Source organism: Typopeltis vanoorti, chromosome 5, assembly GCF_054136105.1.
Source record: "Typopeltis vanoorti isolate ZY-2024b chromosome 5, IOZ_Tvanoo_1.0, whole genome shotgun sequence".
In the NCBI taxonomy this organism is placed as follows: domain Eukaryota; kingdom Metazoa; phylum Arthropoda; class Arachnida; order Uropygi; family Thelyphonidae; genus Typopeltis; species Typopeltis vanoorti.
In genome coordinates this window covers 101,310,663-101,329,342 of record NC_143553.1, presented here as the reverse complement: position 1 = coordinate 101,329,342, position 18,680 = coordinate 101,310,663, and the positions used below count along the sequence as shown (strand labels likewise).

The window sequence follows — 18,680 nt, the reverse complement described above, 5'->3', positions numbered from 1 at the left end:
GAGGTCAAATTATAATGTATTTAAATAAGATTGATTCCTTGTATATGAATGACTTTCACAAATGACTCTTTTCCACCAGCTTCATTTATTTCATTAAACAATGATTCTACTTTTTATGTGATTACTGCTTGAGTTGCAGGAATGTTATTTTGATTCATTTCATCAATCCACAGCACTAATTTTTCCATTACTTCAATGTGAATATAAGGTTCTTGACACTTTTGCATTAACAATTTCTGCATATGAACATTTTATCTTTTCTGCATTGATGCTCACTTGATTCAGTATGTTGAATGACTTCTATTTATTTCTCAATGGTTAGTTATATATATATGTAGAAAGTATTTTACCTTGGGTATAATGAATGTTAAAGATACCAAGCTATTTTAAACCTGGTTTTACTTTATTTCCCAAGTAAACAAACAGACAAACAAGTCAAGTTTGCGCCTGCAAGTGTTGCAAGTCTAGCTGACCCTGCACGTAGTGCAAGACCAAGGCAACTCATGGTAAAAGTAGAATAAGCTCTGATCACTAATCTTAATATTTACCCATAATGCAAAGCACATCTCCTGGAGGAGATGTATGATGCTTTGTATTAAAGGCAAGGGGGCCACAACCCAGACTGGTTTCGACCTTTATTGAGGTCTCATCAGTGAGAACCAGGCTAGAAATACCAAGATTTTAGTAATACAGAGCTTATAAGTATTTTACCAGAACAAGTTACCATAAGGTGTTTTAACCTTATTAAATAAAAATCTCAGGAGGAGATATAAATGTAGAAAGTATTTTACCTTGGGTATAATAAATGTTAAAGATACCAAGCTATTTTAAACTTGGTTTTACCCCATTTCCCAAGTAAGCAAACAGACAAACAAGTCAAGTTTGCACCTGCAAGTTAGTTGCCTTGGTCTTGCACTACCTGTAGGATCAGCTAGACTTGCAACACTTACTTGGGAAATGGAGTAAAACCAGGTTTAAAATAGCTTGGTATCTTTAATATATATATATATATATATATAGTTGAGACAGAAAAAGCTGATGTCCAATCAGCTCTACATTTAGATGATATTTTTAATTTATTGTTTAAATACTAATATTAGTAAAATTGTTTTAATTTTTAGTAGTCCTTACAGTATGGTTCACAGGTGACCCAAACATAAACAAACTGTTTTGTAATATCTACCCAATGACTTAGAATATAAAACAAAAGAAAGTTATGAATGCTACTCATATGCTGTGTTGTGCTCTTAGTTTTGTCTTTTGCTTTTGATTTTTTGCTGTTGATTTTGAAATGTTCATGAATTTGAATCTTCCTAAATAGAAGAAACATAAAATGAGGCTTCCTGTATTTATTTTGTAGATCTCCTAAATGTGCTAGGATATTTGGCCAGGTCACTTGAGAATGTCATGATGACCTACAAATGTAGAATGTAATCTCTCAGGTAATGAAATTGAATGGAATAGTAATTAGAAGGAATAAAGGTAGCTGTGGTCCCAAGGAGATATTTCAGTTTATGTATACTAATTCCAGAAACATCAGGAGGAGGATTTTTTAATTGTCTGGTGTAAACTTCAAAAAAATTATTAGTGAGACTGTCGACAGTAGATGATGCTATCCTAGTTAACAAGGGATAAAATTTTAGGAGTATAGTATTTTTAGATATTTATAATACTAATTAATGACAGAGGTCACTTGCATAAAAATTGTTTATTTGTAGAATTTTTGGCTATGTTTCATAGCTGTTTTCAATACATCACATGAAGAAAACCACAAAATAGAGAGGACAACAATTAAATTGAAAGTGCATGCTATTATATATGCTATCAACTGCAAAAGAATGACTCCATCTGCATTATAATATCAAGAAATAAAATAAAAATAGTTAATTTATTTTATTTTTCTTTATCAATCTTCTAGATATCAAGAAAAATAAATTAACTATTTTATTTGTATTTTAATTTATTTCTTATCTATTAATTTATTTATTGTTGTTTTCTCTTTTTTGTGGTTTTCTTTCTGTAATGCATTGAAAATGGCTATGAAAAATAGCTGAAAATTCTACAAATAAACAATTTTTACGTAAGTGATTTTCAATGTCATTAATTAGTAATATAATGTCTTCTTCCACTTATGTCTTGGATTTTTAAATCAATAAAGAGGGAGAGAGAGAGAGTGGATAGACTGGGGAAAGGATATTGCTGATTATAGTAGATTAATTGACAAATTACTTCACTGCTAAGACAGAGATGTGGAAGGTACATTTAAGGCTGCAGAGCAAAATATATAGTTAATTACTGCTAATATGTTATGGTGTGTAGGAGAAAATGTAGCATTGAAAATTAGCATAATGAGTACAGGCTGAGTAATTATTGTGGAATAACTTCAACTGCATGGACATAGATTGGAAAGCGGAAAGATCACATGGTGGAAAGGAAATGGAATTTATTTACCTCCTAAGAGATAATTTGTTGAATCAGCATGTTGATGATAATTAGTTGAATCAGAGGGGAATTAGGGGTTTGTAAATACTGAATTTGGTTGTGGCATCTGAAGATGTCCATAACCAAGGTAGCCACATTGCCTGATTGAAGAGCATAATTATAAATTGTAGATTTCGAGGTTTGCCAAATGTGGAATTTTCAGTTAAGAAGAGGCATATGGTATATGCATAAATAGAGTCATTGACTACAAAAAATTTAGGAAGCAACTTGAAGCAGTGCTGTAGAATAAAAATATACAAAGGAAGTTAGCAATTCATGGGAGATGGTAAGTGGTGTCTGAAGAAAACTGTATCAGACTGTATACCCACTTGATGCATTATGCTACTCATCCACCCAACTCCCGCATGATTTATTAGTAATATCATTAAGCAGGATTTGTTAACAAAAAAAAAAAAAAATAATGTGGAGGATATATAAGGAGAAAGATGAACAGCAAGCTAATTATCAGTAAAGAGTACAGGCAAGAAGGGTTAGCAGCATTCATTGGGAGAAAAAATCTTATTATAAGATGAAATTAACTGAGCAGGCTAAAGGAAATCTCAAAGAATTATTTTACTATGTGGTAAGGAAAAGGAAGAATAACTGTGAAAAGATAACTTTTGTGAGTTCCAATGGCAGAGTAGTTAGCAGTCACTCAGTAACTACAATGCAGTTACTGAGTGACTGATTTACAAGGACCAAACTGGACCAAAAATCCTTTAAAATTTTACTAAAATTTGGTGTTTTGGTAAATAAACACATTTTTAATTCATGTTGTAATAATTTTATTGATGACTAATTTTGTAAAATATAGTTCCTTGTTTTAATTAATTAATTTATTCTTATGGTAAAAGCAGCTATCAATGTTCAGACCAGAAAGCCAATCCAGGGCCTCATCTGTCACTTTGTGGATGTCCTGGAGGCCACCACCATGAAATTGGTGCCTTGGGCAGTCATTCACATTATGAGTGATCGTCTGTGCCACAGGAGAACTAATAAGGGTGGTCTGATAGTCTCCATTTATGCAGTAGGTAGCCACATCTGCCCTGGTTAGTTCTGATTCTGTTGATAGATGACCAAATCTTCCTAGGAATGGCAAAACCAGGCTGCGGAGCACAGGGGATCTTTAACCAGGAAAACCATTTGTTGGAAAATTGTTGGACCAATGTTTTCTCTACATGTCAGGTGTTGATGGTAAGGCAACTGAAGAGAGTTCATCCATGGGCCAGAAAGGGTTTCATGATTTTAGGCGAATACTAGGTGGATTTATGAGAGTCTGGTGCAGGGGCAGAAGCGGATTGCTCATTACTTTATTAAATACTTTAATTGAGGCCTGTCTTCTCTGTATATTTGGTGGAGCAATGTTAGATAGGATAGACAGCCAAGGGAGAGGGGTGCTTCTCAGTGTTCCACTAATTGTGCACATGGTAGAGTTTAGCCGAGTGTTTTTTGCATGCTCACTTCTTTCCCAGACAGGGGCACAGTATTCTGCTGCAGAGAATGTGAGGACTAGTGCAGACAACCTTAAGACATCAGCATCACAATCCCAGGTTGTTCCACAAAGGTGTGAGATGATATTATTTCTCATTTTAACTTTGTTAGACAGGTTGGTGATGTGCCTTTTATAGGTTAGGCTTTTGTCCCGACTCATTCCAAGATATTTCGGGTGAGAATCATGTTCTACCATTTTGCCACAGAAAGAGAGGTTGAGCTGTTGATTCACCCCTGCATTGTTCAGGTGGAATGCTGTGGACACAGTTTTTGATGGATTTGGCTTCAGGTATCACTTCAGGTGTACTTCAAGTACATCCTGGAGGTGTACTTCAAGTACACCTCCAGGATGTTTAGGTCTGTGTTCAAGGTTGTTTCCAGGTTGGCAAAGGAGGTAGACTGGTGTAGGATAGCAAGAGATTATCAGCTGATATTGAGCTGGTATGTGGTAAGTCAGACATGTAGATGTTAAATAGTAAAGGGGATAACACAGAGCCCTGTGGAAGACTGTTGTGGAGGAATCTGGCCTGCTCTTTTTCCCACCAATATGGACCCGGATCTTTCTATTGGAGAGAATGGATTTAGAAAGCTGGAAAGTTGTTTTGCACCTTATGATATTTCTTAGTTTTAGGAGGAGGCCCCTGATCCAGACTGTGTCATAAGCTGATGTTAGGTCGATGAAAGTGACTCCAGATTTAAGTTTCTTCTATTTGGAGTTACTTTCATCAATCTATGTTGTCAGGGCCAGGATCTGGTCACAGCAAATTCTTCCCCACCTGAAGCCAGCTTGTTCAATCGGGAGTGCTCTTTCGATGAGTGGTGAAATTCTTTTAAGGAGAATTCATTCAAAGAGCTTAAAGGTGGAGCAAAGCAAGGGAATAGATCATAGATTTTTGACATTATTTGGATCTTTCCCTGGTTTGGGCACAGTAATTATTTTGGCTTCCACCACAGTTTTGGTAGTTTTCCAGTTTTCCTTGTTTTAATAAACTGCTCAGATCTTAAATTAGTGTTGTGGCTGGGTAGTCATATGCTTATGTCAACAGTTGACTGCTTGCATTATTACCTCAAATATTTCTTGATTGATATAAGTTTGTAGTGCTAGTAACTTGTAAAGGTAGTGCATTCATAATAGGGCATGTCTCACTGTGGAATGAACCGTATGAGAACAGGTTGAGGATTTGTGGGTTGCAAAAATTGGTTGATAGGCGGAGGAGAGGAGATATGATTGAGACATTCAAATTACTGAAGGGTTTCTATAAAATTAATTCAGAAGATATTTTTGAGAACAGGGCTGGTTGTGGGAGGACTAGGGGACATCCATGGAAACTGGGCAAAAGTGTGGTTAGTAAAGGTGTTAGAGCTGGGTTTTTTACTTTTAGAGTAGTGAATGAGTGGAATGCGCTCCCTGAGTCTGTGGTGGATGCTGTGACAGTGAATGAGTTTAAGGCGAGGTATGATAGATACTGTATGAATGTCAAATAGTTGTGATGAATATGATTTGGGGCCTCCCTCGATGAGTCCAATGACTCCCTGGAGTTGCCCGTAATAATAGTAATAATAATAGTAATAGATGCTTGTCAGGCAGGAACTCAGCTTATGCTGTAGTTTGTTGTTTTGGCATCCGGTGCACACATTTTTAGAACTTGTTTAAATATATATGGTATGTAATTTTCAATTCATTAGAATTTTATTTCTTAAAATAGTATTTGTGAACCATCTTAATGGTTTAGGAAATCCCAAATGTCATGTTATCTTATTTCAAGTCTTGACTACTCTAATTGCCACTAAATACAGTGCATTGGTTCTACAGTGATGTCCAAAAACCTAAAAATTACATCTTCAAATTCAGACAAATCAGCTTGTGGCAATTTGTGTAACTAATAATTTTGAGTAGAAAGTGGATACAATTATAAATTTTTGAATCACACGCAAAGTGGTCACTGGTATCACTCAGCAGGATAAAAGGCAAAAGGTTTCGCTGAGTGAATTGTGTTTGAAAGAAGCTCTTTTTGTGAAGGAATAAAGTTGCAAACTTGGATGTCTTGTAATGTCTCAAAGAGATCTAGATGATTTCACGCAGGGAAGAATTATTGGAAAGCTTGAAGAAGGCCACAGAGAGTTTGGAATCTCACATAGTGTTGTTATGGGATTTCCTAAACAATCCAGAGACTCTGGGCAGCATTGCAAACCAATGGAATGTGTTTCAGATGTTTGCTAAGAGGTCACCCTCGCTTTACCATGGAGCACTCTCATTAAGAGCACATTTTCAGTGGTGTTGTATCCATAAAAGTTGGACAAGACCAATGGGCCAATGTCTCATTACAGATGAGTCGTTTTAGTCGTTCCTCTGATTTTAGGTGACACTTGATATGGCATGAAAGTGGTACCACTTACCATAATGAGAATGTTCTTGAAAGGAATAGATACGATTGTGCTGGGGTCATGTTGTGGGGAGTCATTATGCTTGATGGATGCACCGAGCTACAGTGCTGGAAAAAGGGGCTGTGTCTAGTGTTAAATCTGAAATGAACACTTAAATTTTCTTTCAGTGTTTCATTCGGGATTTAACTGAGGTGCAACATCTTCCTGAAAAAAAAAATGACTTGATAATAGTTGAATCTTTGTGCATATAGTATTAATAGTCTTTCATGTAAAAATTTTATGTATAAGATTGTAAATGGTCCTTAAATATGGTATTGTAAAGGCGACTTTGTAACAAGAAGGTCAAAGTTTAGCGTAAACAATCATAATCTGATTAATAACATGACTGCAGGCAAATTGTGATACGAACTGAAGGCACGTGTAAACTAACCTCGTGAAGACGCAATGAGAAGAGAAGGTGTGATATGCAAAATTTGGGTGGCATCTGCAAAATCAATGACGTAATAGGGAGAACAGACACGTAGCCTATAAAAGTTTTAGCGACGCTAGTTCGAGGCTTCTTTTTGGTGGTTATTTTTCAACTTGTTCAGGTTTTGGGTATTGGCTGTCCCCTGCAGTTTACCGTGGGTAGTTGCTTCGATGTGACAGGAATGAGTAAGTGTAGTTCGGCGGTGACGATGTGGCTAAGTAGCGGGCTTGTCCAAGCATAGCATTTCATGCGACAAGACGAACAGCGAATGGCAAGGTTTCGAGTAGCTCAAAACACACATTTCTGTCTGATGGGTTCCTGAGCATAAAGTTAGAAAGAAGCACGTATCCGAAGAATAATCTACTGGCCAAGACAAGGAACAAAGAATCGAAGGACAAGGAAGCAATCGGAAGAAAGTCTAAAGGAGCAGATGAGAAGTATCGTCTAATTGAATTCTTCAGGCCGGTAAAGTAGAGTTTGTCTTATTGTATAATATCTTGAAGCCAGGGTGAGCAATTGTGTATAAAATTTGTAAATCGGACTCGTTAAGGCAGAAATCAGGATTTTGATACATATTTCTCTAACAAGGATCTTAAGTGTAAAGTTTCAAGCATTGTTGTTAATGTTGTTAATATTAGGTTGATGTATTGTATTGGAGTTAATTAAGGAGGAAGTGAGACCAAATCTACTTATTTGTTTTAAGTAATTGGGTTGAAATTTTTGTTATATGTCATCTGATGAGAAATGCCCATTATGAACCTTATCTTGCGTGTTAGTTTAGCTTATTTAATTTTGAGGACCTTTCAACTAGTTTAAGTTTTGTATAACATGCATCATATTTAGTATGAATAAATTTCTTTGTCTTTTAACCCAAAATACATGTCTGATCATTTAAGTCAATGCACCACCTGCTAAAATTATAGAACCTATATATGTAAGAAGTGCGGGAAGTTAAGACAGGAAATGGTTACGACTGCAATCATGAATAAATTAGTAAGGGCTTGAGTAATTCTAATAGTTTTGGAAATCATGATAATCTGTGAATCATATCTCTGACAAGAAATTCTATCTTGCATAGGAACTAAGATGGCACAGCTAAACAAATAAATTCTCTTAGTTCCGAAAAGGATTTGATACCAGATTTTCAATCAGGAAGAAATTGGCTCTAGCTTGAGGCATTCTCTTTGTTTGAGTTTTGCACACGATTCTAATTCTAGGATTGGCTACGAAAAATCATAGAAGGAGCGCAGCGGATAAGAACTTGATTGGAGTTTTAAAGTAAGATAAAAATTTTTTCTCATTTAGAAGGAAATTAAATAAGTTTATTAAGGAAGTGATTGAAATTTTACAATAGAAATTAATAGAAAAAACGATTTTTACACTAGTGAACAATTTTGCAACAAAGTTCTTCAATGTCATGTTCGATTGTTTCATGGTACTATAGGTGAAGGATTTATTTTTATGGATGACAATGCCATACCATATCGTACATGAGCAGTGGAGATACTTCTGGAGATCGAGGATATTAATCGAATTGAGTGGCCAGCACACTCCCCAGACCTCAGTCCAGTTCCTGGTTCAGTTTTCTCTCTCTCCCCCCTCTCCAATATATGGTTTCCCTAAAATCCAGAAACCTAATCCCCCCCCACCTACAGAGCTGTAACATTGCATCTGTGAGATAGAGGTTAAAGTGAACCTGTAAGAGCAGTCATCTGCGAGTTGAATTGCTCTCTCTGGACAGTCAAGAATTTTTCGAAAAGTTTTGGGTGCTCCATCCCAAACATATGATCAGTATTCTAAGCTTGAGTGGATTTGGAATTTGTATATAGTTGGTTGGGTGCAAAATAGCATCTTCAACAAAAGAGAATGACTAGTTTTTTGGATGCTGAGGAAGTTATTGATATGATGTGTTTGTGCCAGGAGAGACTGGAGGTGAATGCTAGTCCAAGCAGAGAGACCTTATCTTGTCTGGGGATTTGTGTATTACTGAAGATGAGGGAATGTGAGCTGAGATTTATTTTCCGAGAGAAGAGGCATAGCTGTGTTTAGGTGGCATTGAACATAACCAGATTTTCCTAGCTCTATTGTGCATGGCTTGTCAAATGAATAGGTTGAATGGAGAGTACTATCATCTGCAAAGCTGTGGGCAAGATTAGTGGTGATTAAGAGTAGTTCTTTTTATCCAGAGTAATTTAATAATAAGGTGAGACACCTTTTGGCAACTCGTATAGGTAAAGATGACTTCTCCATTGCTTCCACTTTGGTATCACCACCTCTGGGTCTGGCTCCCACTGACGAGACCTCAATAAAGGTCGAAACCGGTCTGAGAGTGGCCCTTTCCTTAATGCATAGCATTATACATGTCCACAAGGAGATGTGCTTTGCATTATGGGAGATACTAAGACAAGGAGTGATGAGAGCTTGGTTCACCTTTTACCATGAATTGCCTCAGTCCTGAAGATACTTCAGGCGCAAACTTTGTTTGCTTACACTTGGATAAAGGATTAAACTAAATTTATTATAGTTCTTTTATGTGCAGGAGAAAGAGAGTAGGTGATAAGACAGAGCCCTGAGGTACTTCTACAATGGTGGTGAAGCTCGAAGAGAGGGAGCCATCAACTATGGCATGTAGTGAACAGCTAAAGAAGAAGGTAGCAACCCAATTACAGAGGGTGGCAGGTAGACCAATGGATTGCAGTTTGTTAAGCATGCCTTGATGCCAGACAAGTTCTGGAAATGCAAAGAGCAAAAGCGCAAGTTTCTCCAAACCTTTTCATTGTACACATATCCACTGGTGGGTGATGTAAGCTAAAAGATCAGCTTTGGATCTTGAATGGCAGAATCCATACTGGTGGTCATTGATTAATTGATGGACCTCAAGGTAGGGAACAAGGTGGCAATTGATGTTTTTCTCCATAATTTTGAGGGAACTGAGGTGATGGCAGTTGGTTGGTTGGTACTTGGACAGTAAACTACTGTCTTTGTGTTTTTGGAATAGGCTGGATATGTGATGTTTCCACACATTGGAATAAGTACCAACTATGTATAATAGATTTTGAGACTATACAGGACAGGTATAACCTCTGGAGCAGATGGAGAACAGATGGAGAGATGCTATCAGGAGACTTTTTTTTATTGTCCAAGTTATTTAGTAATTTTCTGATGTCTTTTTGACATCAGAAAATCCAATGTATAGATGGATGTTGACCCCCTTGTGATGTCTTCAGACTCAATAGAGATACCTGTGTAATACATAGTAATAATAATGATGAAAATAAAATATTGTAAATGGTATTTTCAGAGTTTTCATTCATTTTGTGATGGTCTTGAAACGTGTGTCTTATTAAATTATGTTTTATGTAATTGCAGGACTATGGGATCTGGGAACGTGGAGATAAAACTAACCACGGCCTTCCAGAATTAAATGCCAGTTCAGTAGGAATGGCAAAGGTATGTGACATTCAAATTATGGAGTTGAATTTTATATAGATTTATAGTGAACCCATGTGGACAAAAGAAACAGTTTGTTATAGTGACTTGGAGAGGAGAGTTTCTATTTTCAGGATATTATTATTTTTATGAATGAACAAAAAAATAGTTTGTTATAGTGACTTTGAGAGGAAAGTTTATTCTTCAGGATATTATTATTTTTGGCCTTTTACTAATAGTCTTAAGTTCATATAGGGTGTTAATGATATAATCTCCACAAATTACTCAAGTTTATACTTTATAATTTTCACAGTACACGTAACACTGCTAGTACCAGACATGTTTTATGTTTGTAAGGGGGTGAACAGAACCTAGATGGGAACTAACCAGATAATCTCAAGTGTGTGTTTGTGGGGGAGGGAAGGAGGGGGAAAATAGCAAGTGAACCAATGAACCAGATGCAAAGGAACCATATATGGTTCACTTGTTGTTTGAGAGGTATTGTCTATGATGTCCCTCAAACAACATTTGCAGGACATCACCTGTGGGAAATTAGTTTCCTCTATCTCGGGGAGCTTCAATCCCATCCATAAGTTAGGTTGGTTTTTAAGAACAGATACATATTCCAGAAAAGTTTATATAATCTTGCCAAAATGATGTATATCATTTTGTGTGTCATTTGGTTCTGTGGATACTGTTCATCTTGTGGTCTGTCAAGCATAAAAGAAACATACAAAATATGCTCGATACTTTTTTTTTAATGTTTTTTTTTTAAAAAATAAATATTGGCTGTTCTTCTTGTTTGCCCATAATATGCCAGCTTGCAGGTGAAAGGAACTTTATAAACACCTGTTGAGAGAGTTGATCTGTAGGGAAGCAAATAAGAGTAGCTAGCCTGATGGGGGGTTTTAAAACTATATGAAGGCATTTATTTCTTTTAAGACCTGACTAATTTTTCAGAAATATCCCATATATAGGGAATAGTAGTAATATTGCTATAATCTGCATGCACATTGGATGTGAGTTGATGTGTGTGGGCAGGGCAGAATCATTATTTTGTTAATAATGTTAAAAATAAAAAAAGAAAGCTTAGTGATGAGTATAGTTTGTTATAGTGCAGCTGACAGAAGATTACTGAGTCTGGTATCTAGCATTTTAATAATTACATATTATTGATCATGGGATTGCTTGAGAATGTCTTTATGTCTTTAATAGGTTTTTCTGCATATTATGAAGGAAATGGCAATGTTGAAAGAGAAACGTGCTATTTAAAAATCTGAAAAGGACAGGCTTTTGTTTTTTTTTCTTTTTAGATAAATTGGGTTCTGAGATGTTTGTGAATGAGTATGCATTATGTTTGTGTTATGTGGCCAAATGGAAAACACATTGACATATCATAATTAGATAATAGATTTAAGAATAGAAATGTTAGAGGATTCTCTTGAAAATGCACCTTGTCAAAATAGATCAAATATGAGCCCATATGTCTTCTCTTTATGTTTTGTCTTTTCAAGTGAAATAATCATCATGGATAGCAAGATGTAGAGATCTGTTCTGTTTGGAATGGAAGATACTTTCTATTAGTGATAGGTGTCTTTAATGGATATATAGTCATCCTTGATTAACTTAGTTTATAAATTAATACCAAGTCTCTATAAACATTGTCTAAAATTCAGATAAAGCAGTGTGTCTCAAGGATTCTCTTGAAAATGCACCTTGTCAAAATAGATCAAATATGAGCCCATATGTCTTCTCTTTATGTTTTGTCTTTTCAAGTGAAATAATCATCATGGATAGCAAAGATGTAGAGATCTGTTCTATGTCTTGGGCACGGTCAGTAGGGTTTTTCCCGTCAGTTTATCTGGCGATTTTCATCCCGCAAACAGGCAAACCGGCCCCGTGAACATACGCCTCTACAGTCAAAAATATATCCCCCCCCCCAGCAGCAGACCAGGCAACGGGTCGGTTGGGAGTAGTACTAACAAGAAGTCGCATCTAAGTAACACGCGGACCCTGCATAGGAAGCGGGAATAACGCATAGAAGAAGAAGAAGAAGATACTTTCTATTAGTGCTAGGTGTCTTTAATGGATATATAGTCATCCTTGATTAACCTAGTTTATAAATTAATACCAAGTCTCTATAAACATTGTCTAAAATTCAGATAAAGCAGTGTGTCTCACAGAGTTGATTTATTTTTTCAAACTATGTGCATTAAATCAGTCTGCATAATGACTGACAACTTATATATACATACACCATTAAAACCGCATCAGTTTGTTTTGATGTTATCAACTGTTATCAAACACAATGGGCAATACCAACATTGGGTAAATAGATGCTGTTTGCTGCCACCTTTATATAGACATTTTAAATTAAATCTTATATGAAAAATATTTAGCATAATATTTAAATGCCAATTAGAGGTTGCTTAAGTGACTTAGATAACTTGGAGGAGAACTAACTGGGACTTCTGACCTAATGTCCAGTCCTCAGCTTCTCATGATTCATCCCATTTGTAGATATCTCTACCTAGATACTAAACAAATGAGGATGGGCTAACAATTTGAGATTTAGCTATCCACATTGGATTCTTATTGGCATAAACCAAAATACAAAATGATGGTACAATATAATGGGATTTCATGCTGGTTGGGGTGTAACAAGATTCTCACTGTCTTCATCAGAAAACAGTGAAATGTTAGCTACTGTAGCAGACTCCATAAGCTTTAAATCAACATTAGCAGAATTCAAGATTGGCACCATAAGAAGCATCAGTGGAAAATAGCTGGAGCTGCCTGAACAATTAGAAAAGTACTAAAGAAGTAAAAGGAAGACAGAATGGGGAAATTACACAGTGAGGCTTAGTTGTGCCTGTGGTCCCACAGAATTCTGCTAAGAAGTGAAGGAATTTTTTTTAGTCATTAGAGAAAATAGCTGACACAAAGAAAAAGGAAAAGTAGGTCCTTGTTGGTGATCTTAACAGTCGAGAAGGAAATGAATACCATACATACAGAAATGTTTGGGGGAGAATTTGAAGAGAAGCTAGGCCAATAATAATGATACCTACCTACTGGATTTCTCTTCATTACTAATTAATCATTACTAATATCATGATTGCATGCATCTTTATACATGTGAATCTATGCATAAAGATGTGCATAAATTCACATGGAGAGAAAACACATGAAATGAGAAAAGTCATTGAAAATGTTATTGTTGATAGCAAGATATATGTAACATACATTATGTTATATTACATAATGTATGTTACATTACATTTAGCTATATTACATTTCAAACAATATGCCAAAGATACAATGATTTAATCAACTGTTATTCTACTATCCTGACCTCTAGTGAAAAAAAAGTAGAATAATGGTTGATCAAATCATTGTCTCTTTGGCATGCTGTTTGAAATGTAATTTAGCTTGTCTCTGTATATACTCCAGATGATGACCTTAATATGAAGTTTGAAACATCGGGAAATTAAAATAATTATTTCTAACATGGTTGTAGTCTCCATGATTTGTCTGAAATGAATTCCATGCGACACTAAAGGAAAGGATGTTTATAACTTCAGTAGCAACTTTACCCCTTATTGGGGAAAGTGATCATACAGTCTTGCTTTGGGAAGTTGGCAACATGTAGATTTCTCAGTGAAAAATCAGTTTGTGTGGAACTATGAAGCTAGCAATTATGGCAAACTTAGTTGGCAGCTTGGAATAATGCCATGGCATAAGAAGCTACAAGAAATGAACTTCGGTAGTGCATGGGAAGTGGTCAGGGATTATTTGAGAGTGGTAGTATCATACTGCATATCCAGGGCCAGAAGGATCTTCAAAAAAAAAAAAAAAAGCATTAAAAAAAAAAGTGATCAGCATGCTCATGAACAATAAAAAGTGCAGTCTATAAGGGTAACTAGTATGGTAAGGTAGGTTAATATAAGGTCATTAATGCTAACTATGGATATAGACATATGGTCTGTTCCAGTTTCATTATTTATCTAATATCCTCTTTTAAGGTCTACTTTCCTGCCCTTTTCTTTCCAATTAGTTTATATTTTATTAATTATTTAGGATATCAGCTGTTGGCCATAGGAGTAGCCATAGTATTCAACACTAAATACGAGGCTAATCTTGAATGGCAGGCAGTTTCAAGTAGAGTGATGTGGGCAAATATGAGAACGGGGAACTGGACAATGAGACTTATTTGTGCCTATGGTCCCACAGGAGGTTCTAGTAAGGTAGAAGTGGAGGAATGTTTTGATGCTTTAGAGAAAGCAACTGACACAATGAAAAAGGAAAAGTTGGTCCTTGTTGGGATCTAAATAGCAAAGTAGGAAATGCTTGTCAGACATACAAAAATATTTTGGGAGAATTTGGAGAAAAGAGCAAAGCTAATAATAATGGCAAATACCTGTTGGATTTCTGCTCAGGACATGGACTGGTTATTACTAATACCATGTTCCGACATAAAGATGTGCACAAATTGTCATGGAAAGAAGAGGCAAGGAATAAGAAAAGTCTCATTGACTGTGTTATTGTTGATAGTGATGTTTTCTCCCTGGTGCAGGACACCAGAGTGTATAGAGAATTTGAAATTGGAAGTGATCACTATTTACTCCTGAGAGGATAAAATCGAATTTCATATTGAAAAGAATAACATGTAAGAAAGTTCCAAAGTGAATAAAAGTTGAGCAGCTCTTCAGATGTGAGCTGTGGACTGAAATACACAAAGATTATTGAAGAAAAAATAAGTTTGAGAACAGGAACCAAACCTTGGAGATTCAGTTGCAAGACTTGAAGAAAACCCTGATTGATTCAGCCAGAGAGGCATGTGGTGAGGTTGTCTACAAGGATAGAAAAATCAGAACTCCATGGTGGACACAGGAAGTTAAAGAGGCAGTGAAGGAAAAGAAGAAAGCATATCAAAAGTTCCTGGCAAATAAGTCAGCTTGTGCTCTTAGAGAATAGAGACAAATGTAAGAAAGCTAAACACCGTGTAAAACTAGTTAAACAAAAGTTAAACATGGGAGGACTTTGGCAAGAACATAGAAGATAAATATCAAGAAGGATGGCAAGGTATTCTGGAAGGTGTTGAAGAAACTTAGGAATGGAGGAAAGAGTGTTGTAAAAGGAGTTAGAGATGATAAAGGTGACATGAAAACGGGTGAAAAAGATATCCTTGAAGTATGGAGTAATTACTTCGAAAAATTGCTAAATGAAACAAGCAGTGATAGCACAGTGGTAAAAAAACACTCAACAGGCATACAGTCAGGAATACATATCCTTACTTGAAGTAGAAAAAGCCATCAAAGGCTTGAAATGTGGAAAGGCAGCAGGAGTAGATGATATTTGACCAGAAATGCTGAAGTATGGTGGTATAAAAGTCTTACAGTGGCTGCACTCACTGCATAGTTCAGAAAGCCTGGACACAGGGACAAATTCCTGATGATTGGAAGGACAGCTCTCATAGTACCCATATATAAAAAGGGAAATAAAACTGAATGTGAGAATTACAGAGGTATTTCCCTACCGAGTGTTCCTGGCAAGATTTATGCAAGTATACTTGAGAAACAGTTGAGAAGAATTGTGGAAGAAAAGCTTAGTGAAGAACAAGCTGGATTCAGGCCAAATAGCGGCTGTCAGGATGAGATCATCACTTTATGACAAATAGTTGAGAAAGCATGGGAATATAACAAAGATCTATATTTAAGTTTTGTCAATCTGGAAAAGGCATATGATAATGTGCCAAGAGAGAAGCTATTCAATTCACTGCAGTTATATGGTATCAATGGGGCATTATATCAAGCAATACTTAGTCTTTATTTGAGTTGTACAGGAAGATGGTTTAATGTTAAATCTGGTGTGAGACAAGGATGTACATTATCCCCTCTGTTATTCATTATCTATATGGATTACATTATGAAGGAAAGTGGTATTAAACATGATATCAAAATTGGAGATGTTAATGTCAGCTCTTTTTTTTATGCGGACAATGTTATACTTCTAAATAAATCCGCTACAAGTCTCCAAGATTCCCTGACTAAATTGAATAACTGTCGTAATAGATATGGTATGAAGGTCAGCAATAAAAAGACAAAGACAATGAAAATAGGCAGAATCATTGAAATGTCAACTCTGTTGTGAATGGAGAACCCGTGGAACAAGTAAAATATTTCAGCTACTTAGGTACGATTTTTAGTGAAGATGGTAAATTAAATATGGAAATAGACAACAGAATCAACAAAGCTTGTATGGTAGGAAGTCAATTGAATAAATTCATATGGAATAAGAGAGAAATTAGTCGGAACACTAAATTAGCTGTATACAAGACAGTGTTCAAACCAGTTTTAACTTATGGATGTGAGAGCTGGGTCAGAAGTAAAGCACTTGTCCAAAGACTAGAGACCGCAGATATGAGAGTCCTGAGAAAGATTAGAGGCATGAACAGATGGCATCAATGCCAATATCATATTAAAAATGAGGATATTAGGAAAGAACTTGACATTGTCAGCATCCAGGAATGCTTTAGCAGAGCTAATCTCAGGTGGTATGGTCACTTAAATAGAATAGGTGAGGAAAGATTGGCCAAACAAGTGTTCTCTGCCAGGTTGGCAAGAAAACAACCCAGAGGAAGACTGGGATGTGGTTGGATTGATTCTGCACAAAGTGCCTTAGACCAGTGGTCTCCAGCCTTTTTTGATCACGTACCCCCAAGACAGAAAAAATACATAGCGTGTACCCCCAATTGATTGAGCAAAAATCTATTGTAATAAGTATTATAAAGAAGAAATATGCCTTGTATCATCATATAATAATTAAAAACGCTAGATATTTTTACACATTATTTTTATTATTAACAGCTTACAAACATATTTATTACAATATTCAATGTGAACGATGGCCTTGCATTTCTTTCATAATTTCTTGAAATTCTGGTTTGATGGCTTCTGATACTGCGATACATTGCTTCTTTAAATTATCTGCAATGATTTCTATACGTCTACCAATAGTATTTGGTGATAAGGGAATACATTTTAGTTTATCTGCATATTCTTTTCCATGGATTATTTCTACCATTTTTATGGCAGTTGGGAGTACAGGTGTTTCCCCAATGGTGTGTGGCTTTTGGTCTTTTGCAATTAAGAATGCAACCTCAAGAGATGCCTCCAAATATTTATCGTTAATTTTAGTGAATTTTTTTAAGTTGTTGGATTGAGAAATTACATGTCTTCTAACATCGTTCAAAGAATTGTAAAGATTTGTGTTCATGTTAAGGATGTTTAATTTTTAAGTGTCTTACTAATGATGGTTTCATACTTCCATTACATAGCATCTCATGACACAATACACATGTAGGACGAGGTTCATTGTTGACTATCGTCGATGTAAATCCCCATTTCAAGTAGTCTTCTTGATAATTTCGAACTTTCTTGAGCAAGGTTTTGTTAAGTTTCATACTTATCACTTAATTTGACTGATAGCGAACTTGTTTGAATAGAAGAATCAATCCTATCTTTTCCTTGTTGTTCGTCTGATGTTGATGTACTGTCATAATTATCTTCAATTTGCGGTTTCTTTGGAGGAATTTTTTTTAACTATTTATCCATTTTGTGAGGGTTAATTTGTAAAATTTAAATATAATTCATTTACTATTGATAATATCAAACACTTTTAAAAAATGTAAGCAATTTTGATAATATTAATTCACTATTTCTAGTGTGTAAACGTAAAAGTAAGCACAAAAAGGCTTTGGAATTGCACAGAAACAATATATATATATACTAAAAAATCGGTAAAGTTACTTCTAATAGTCAAATAATTAATACAACTATGGTGTCATCTGTAGATAGCAGGATAACTAAGCAATTTTCCTTCTCTAGTCGGGCTTGTCAACACTAGGATGCTCTACAAACAATGGCAGTGATAAGAAGTAAGAGATTTACTCCCTAGTTTTTTAAAAAACAAGACAGCTTTGCTACAGATATCTAATATAGACAAAGACAAAGACATTTTAAGTTTACAGGATCTTTATGATGTCTTTGTCTATATTAGATATATGTTTAATTGATGAAAGAAAGTAATATTCTTTATCTTTAATTAATTACTTAATTTTTTTCCTATCAATATAAAACTTTTTTTGACATACCCCCACGTATCGACTTGCGTTCCCCCCCCCCCCCCCTGGGTACGTGTACCACACTTTGGAGACCACTCCAACCTTAGACGATAAAAATATAAGATCTGTTAATGTTGGAGTCTTGACAAGTAACAGACTGATTTGGAGGAAAATTGTAGATAGGAAGTTAGTAATGATGTAAATTTTTCATGTAGTACTATCATATCCTGTACACTCCTTGAGGGTATATGGCAGGAATTTGATGATGATATATATACACACACACACACATACAAACATCAA

The 18,680-nt window shown here is 35.6% G+C and overlaps 1 protein-coding gene across 4 annotated transcripts in view; it reads left to right on the top strand.

Annotated features, from left to right (window-relative positions):
- Window positions 1-18,680, top strand: part of LOC150106691 (putative phosphorylase b kinase regulatory subunit alpha) — a 745,167-nt gene that overhangs the window by 79,597 nt on the left and 646,890 nt on the right. For all 4 annotated transcript variants that reach the window (XM_090393281.1, XM_090393285.1, XM_090393284.1 and 1 more), the window contains exon 6: window positions 10,196-10,276. In XM_090393281.1, coding sequence (XP_090249407.1) covers window positions 10,196-10,276 — 81 coding nt within the window. The remainder of the gene's footprint in view (window positions 1-10,195; window positions 10,277-18,680) is intronic.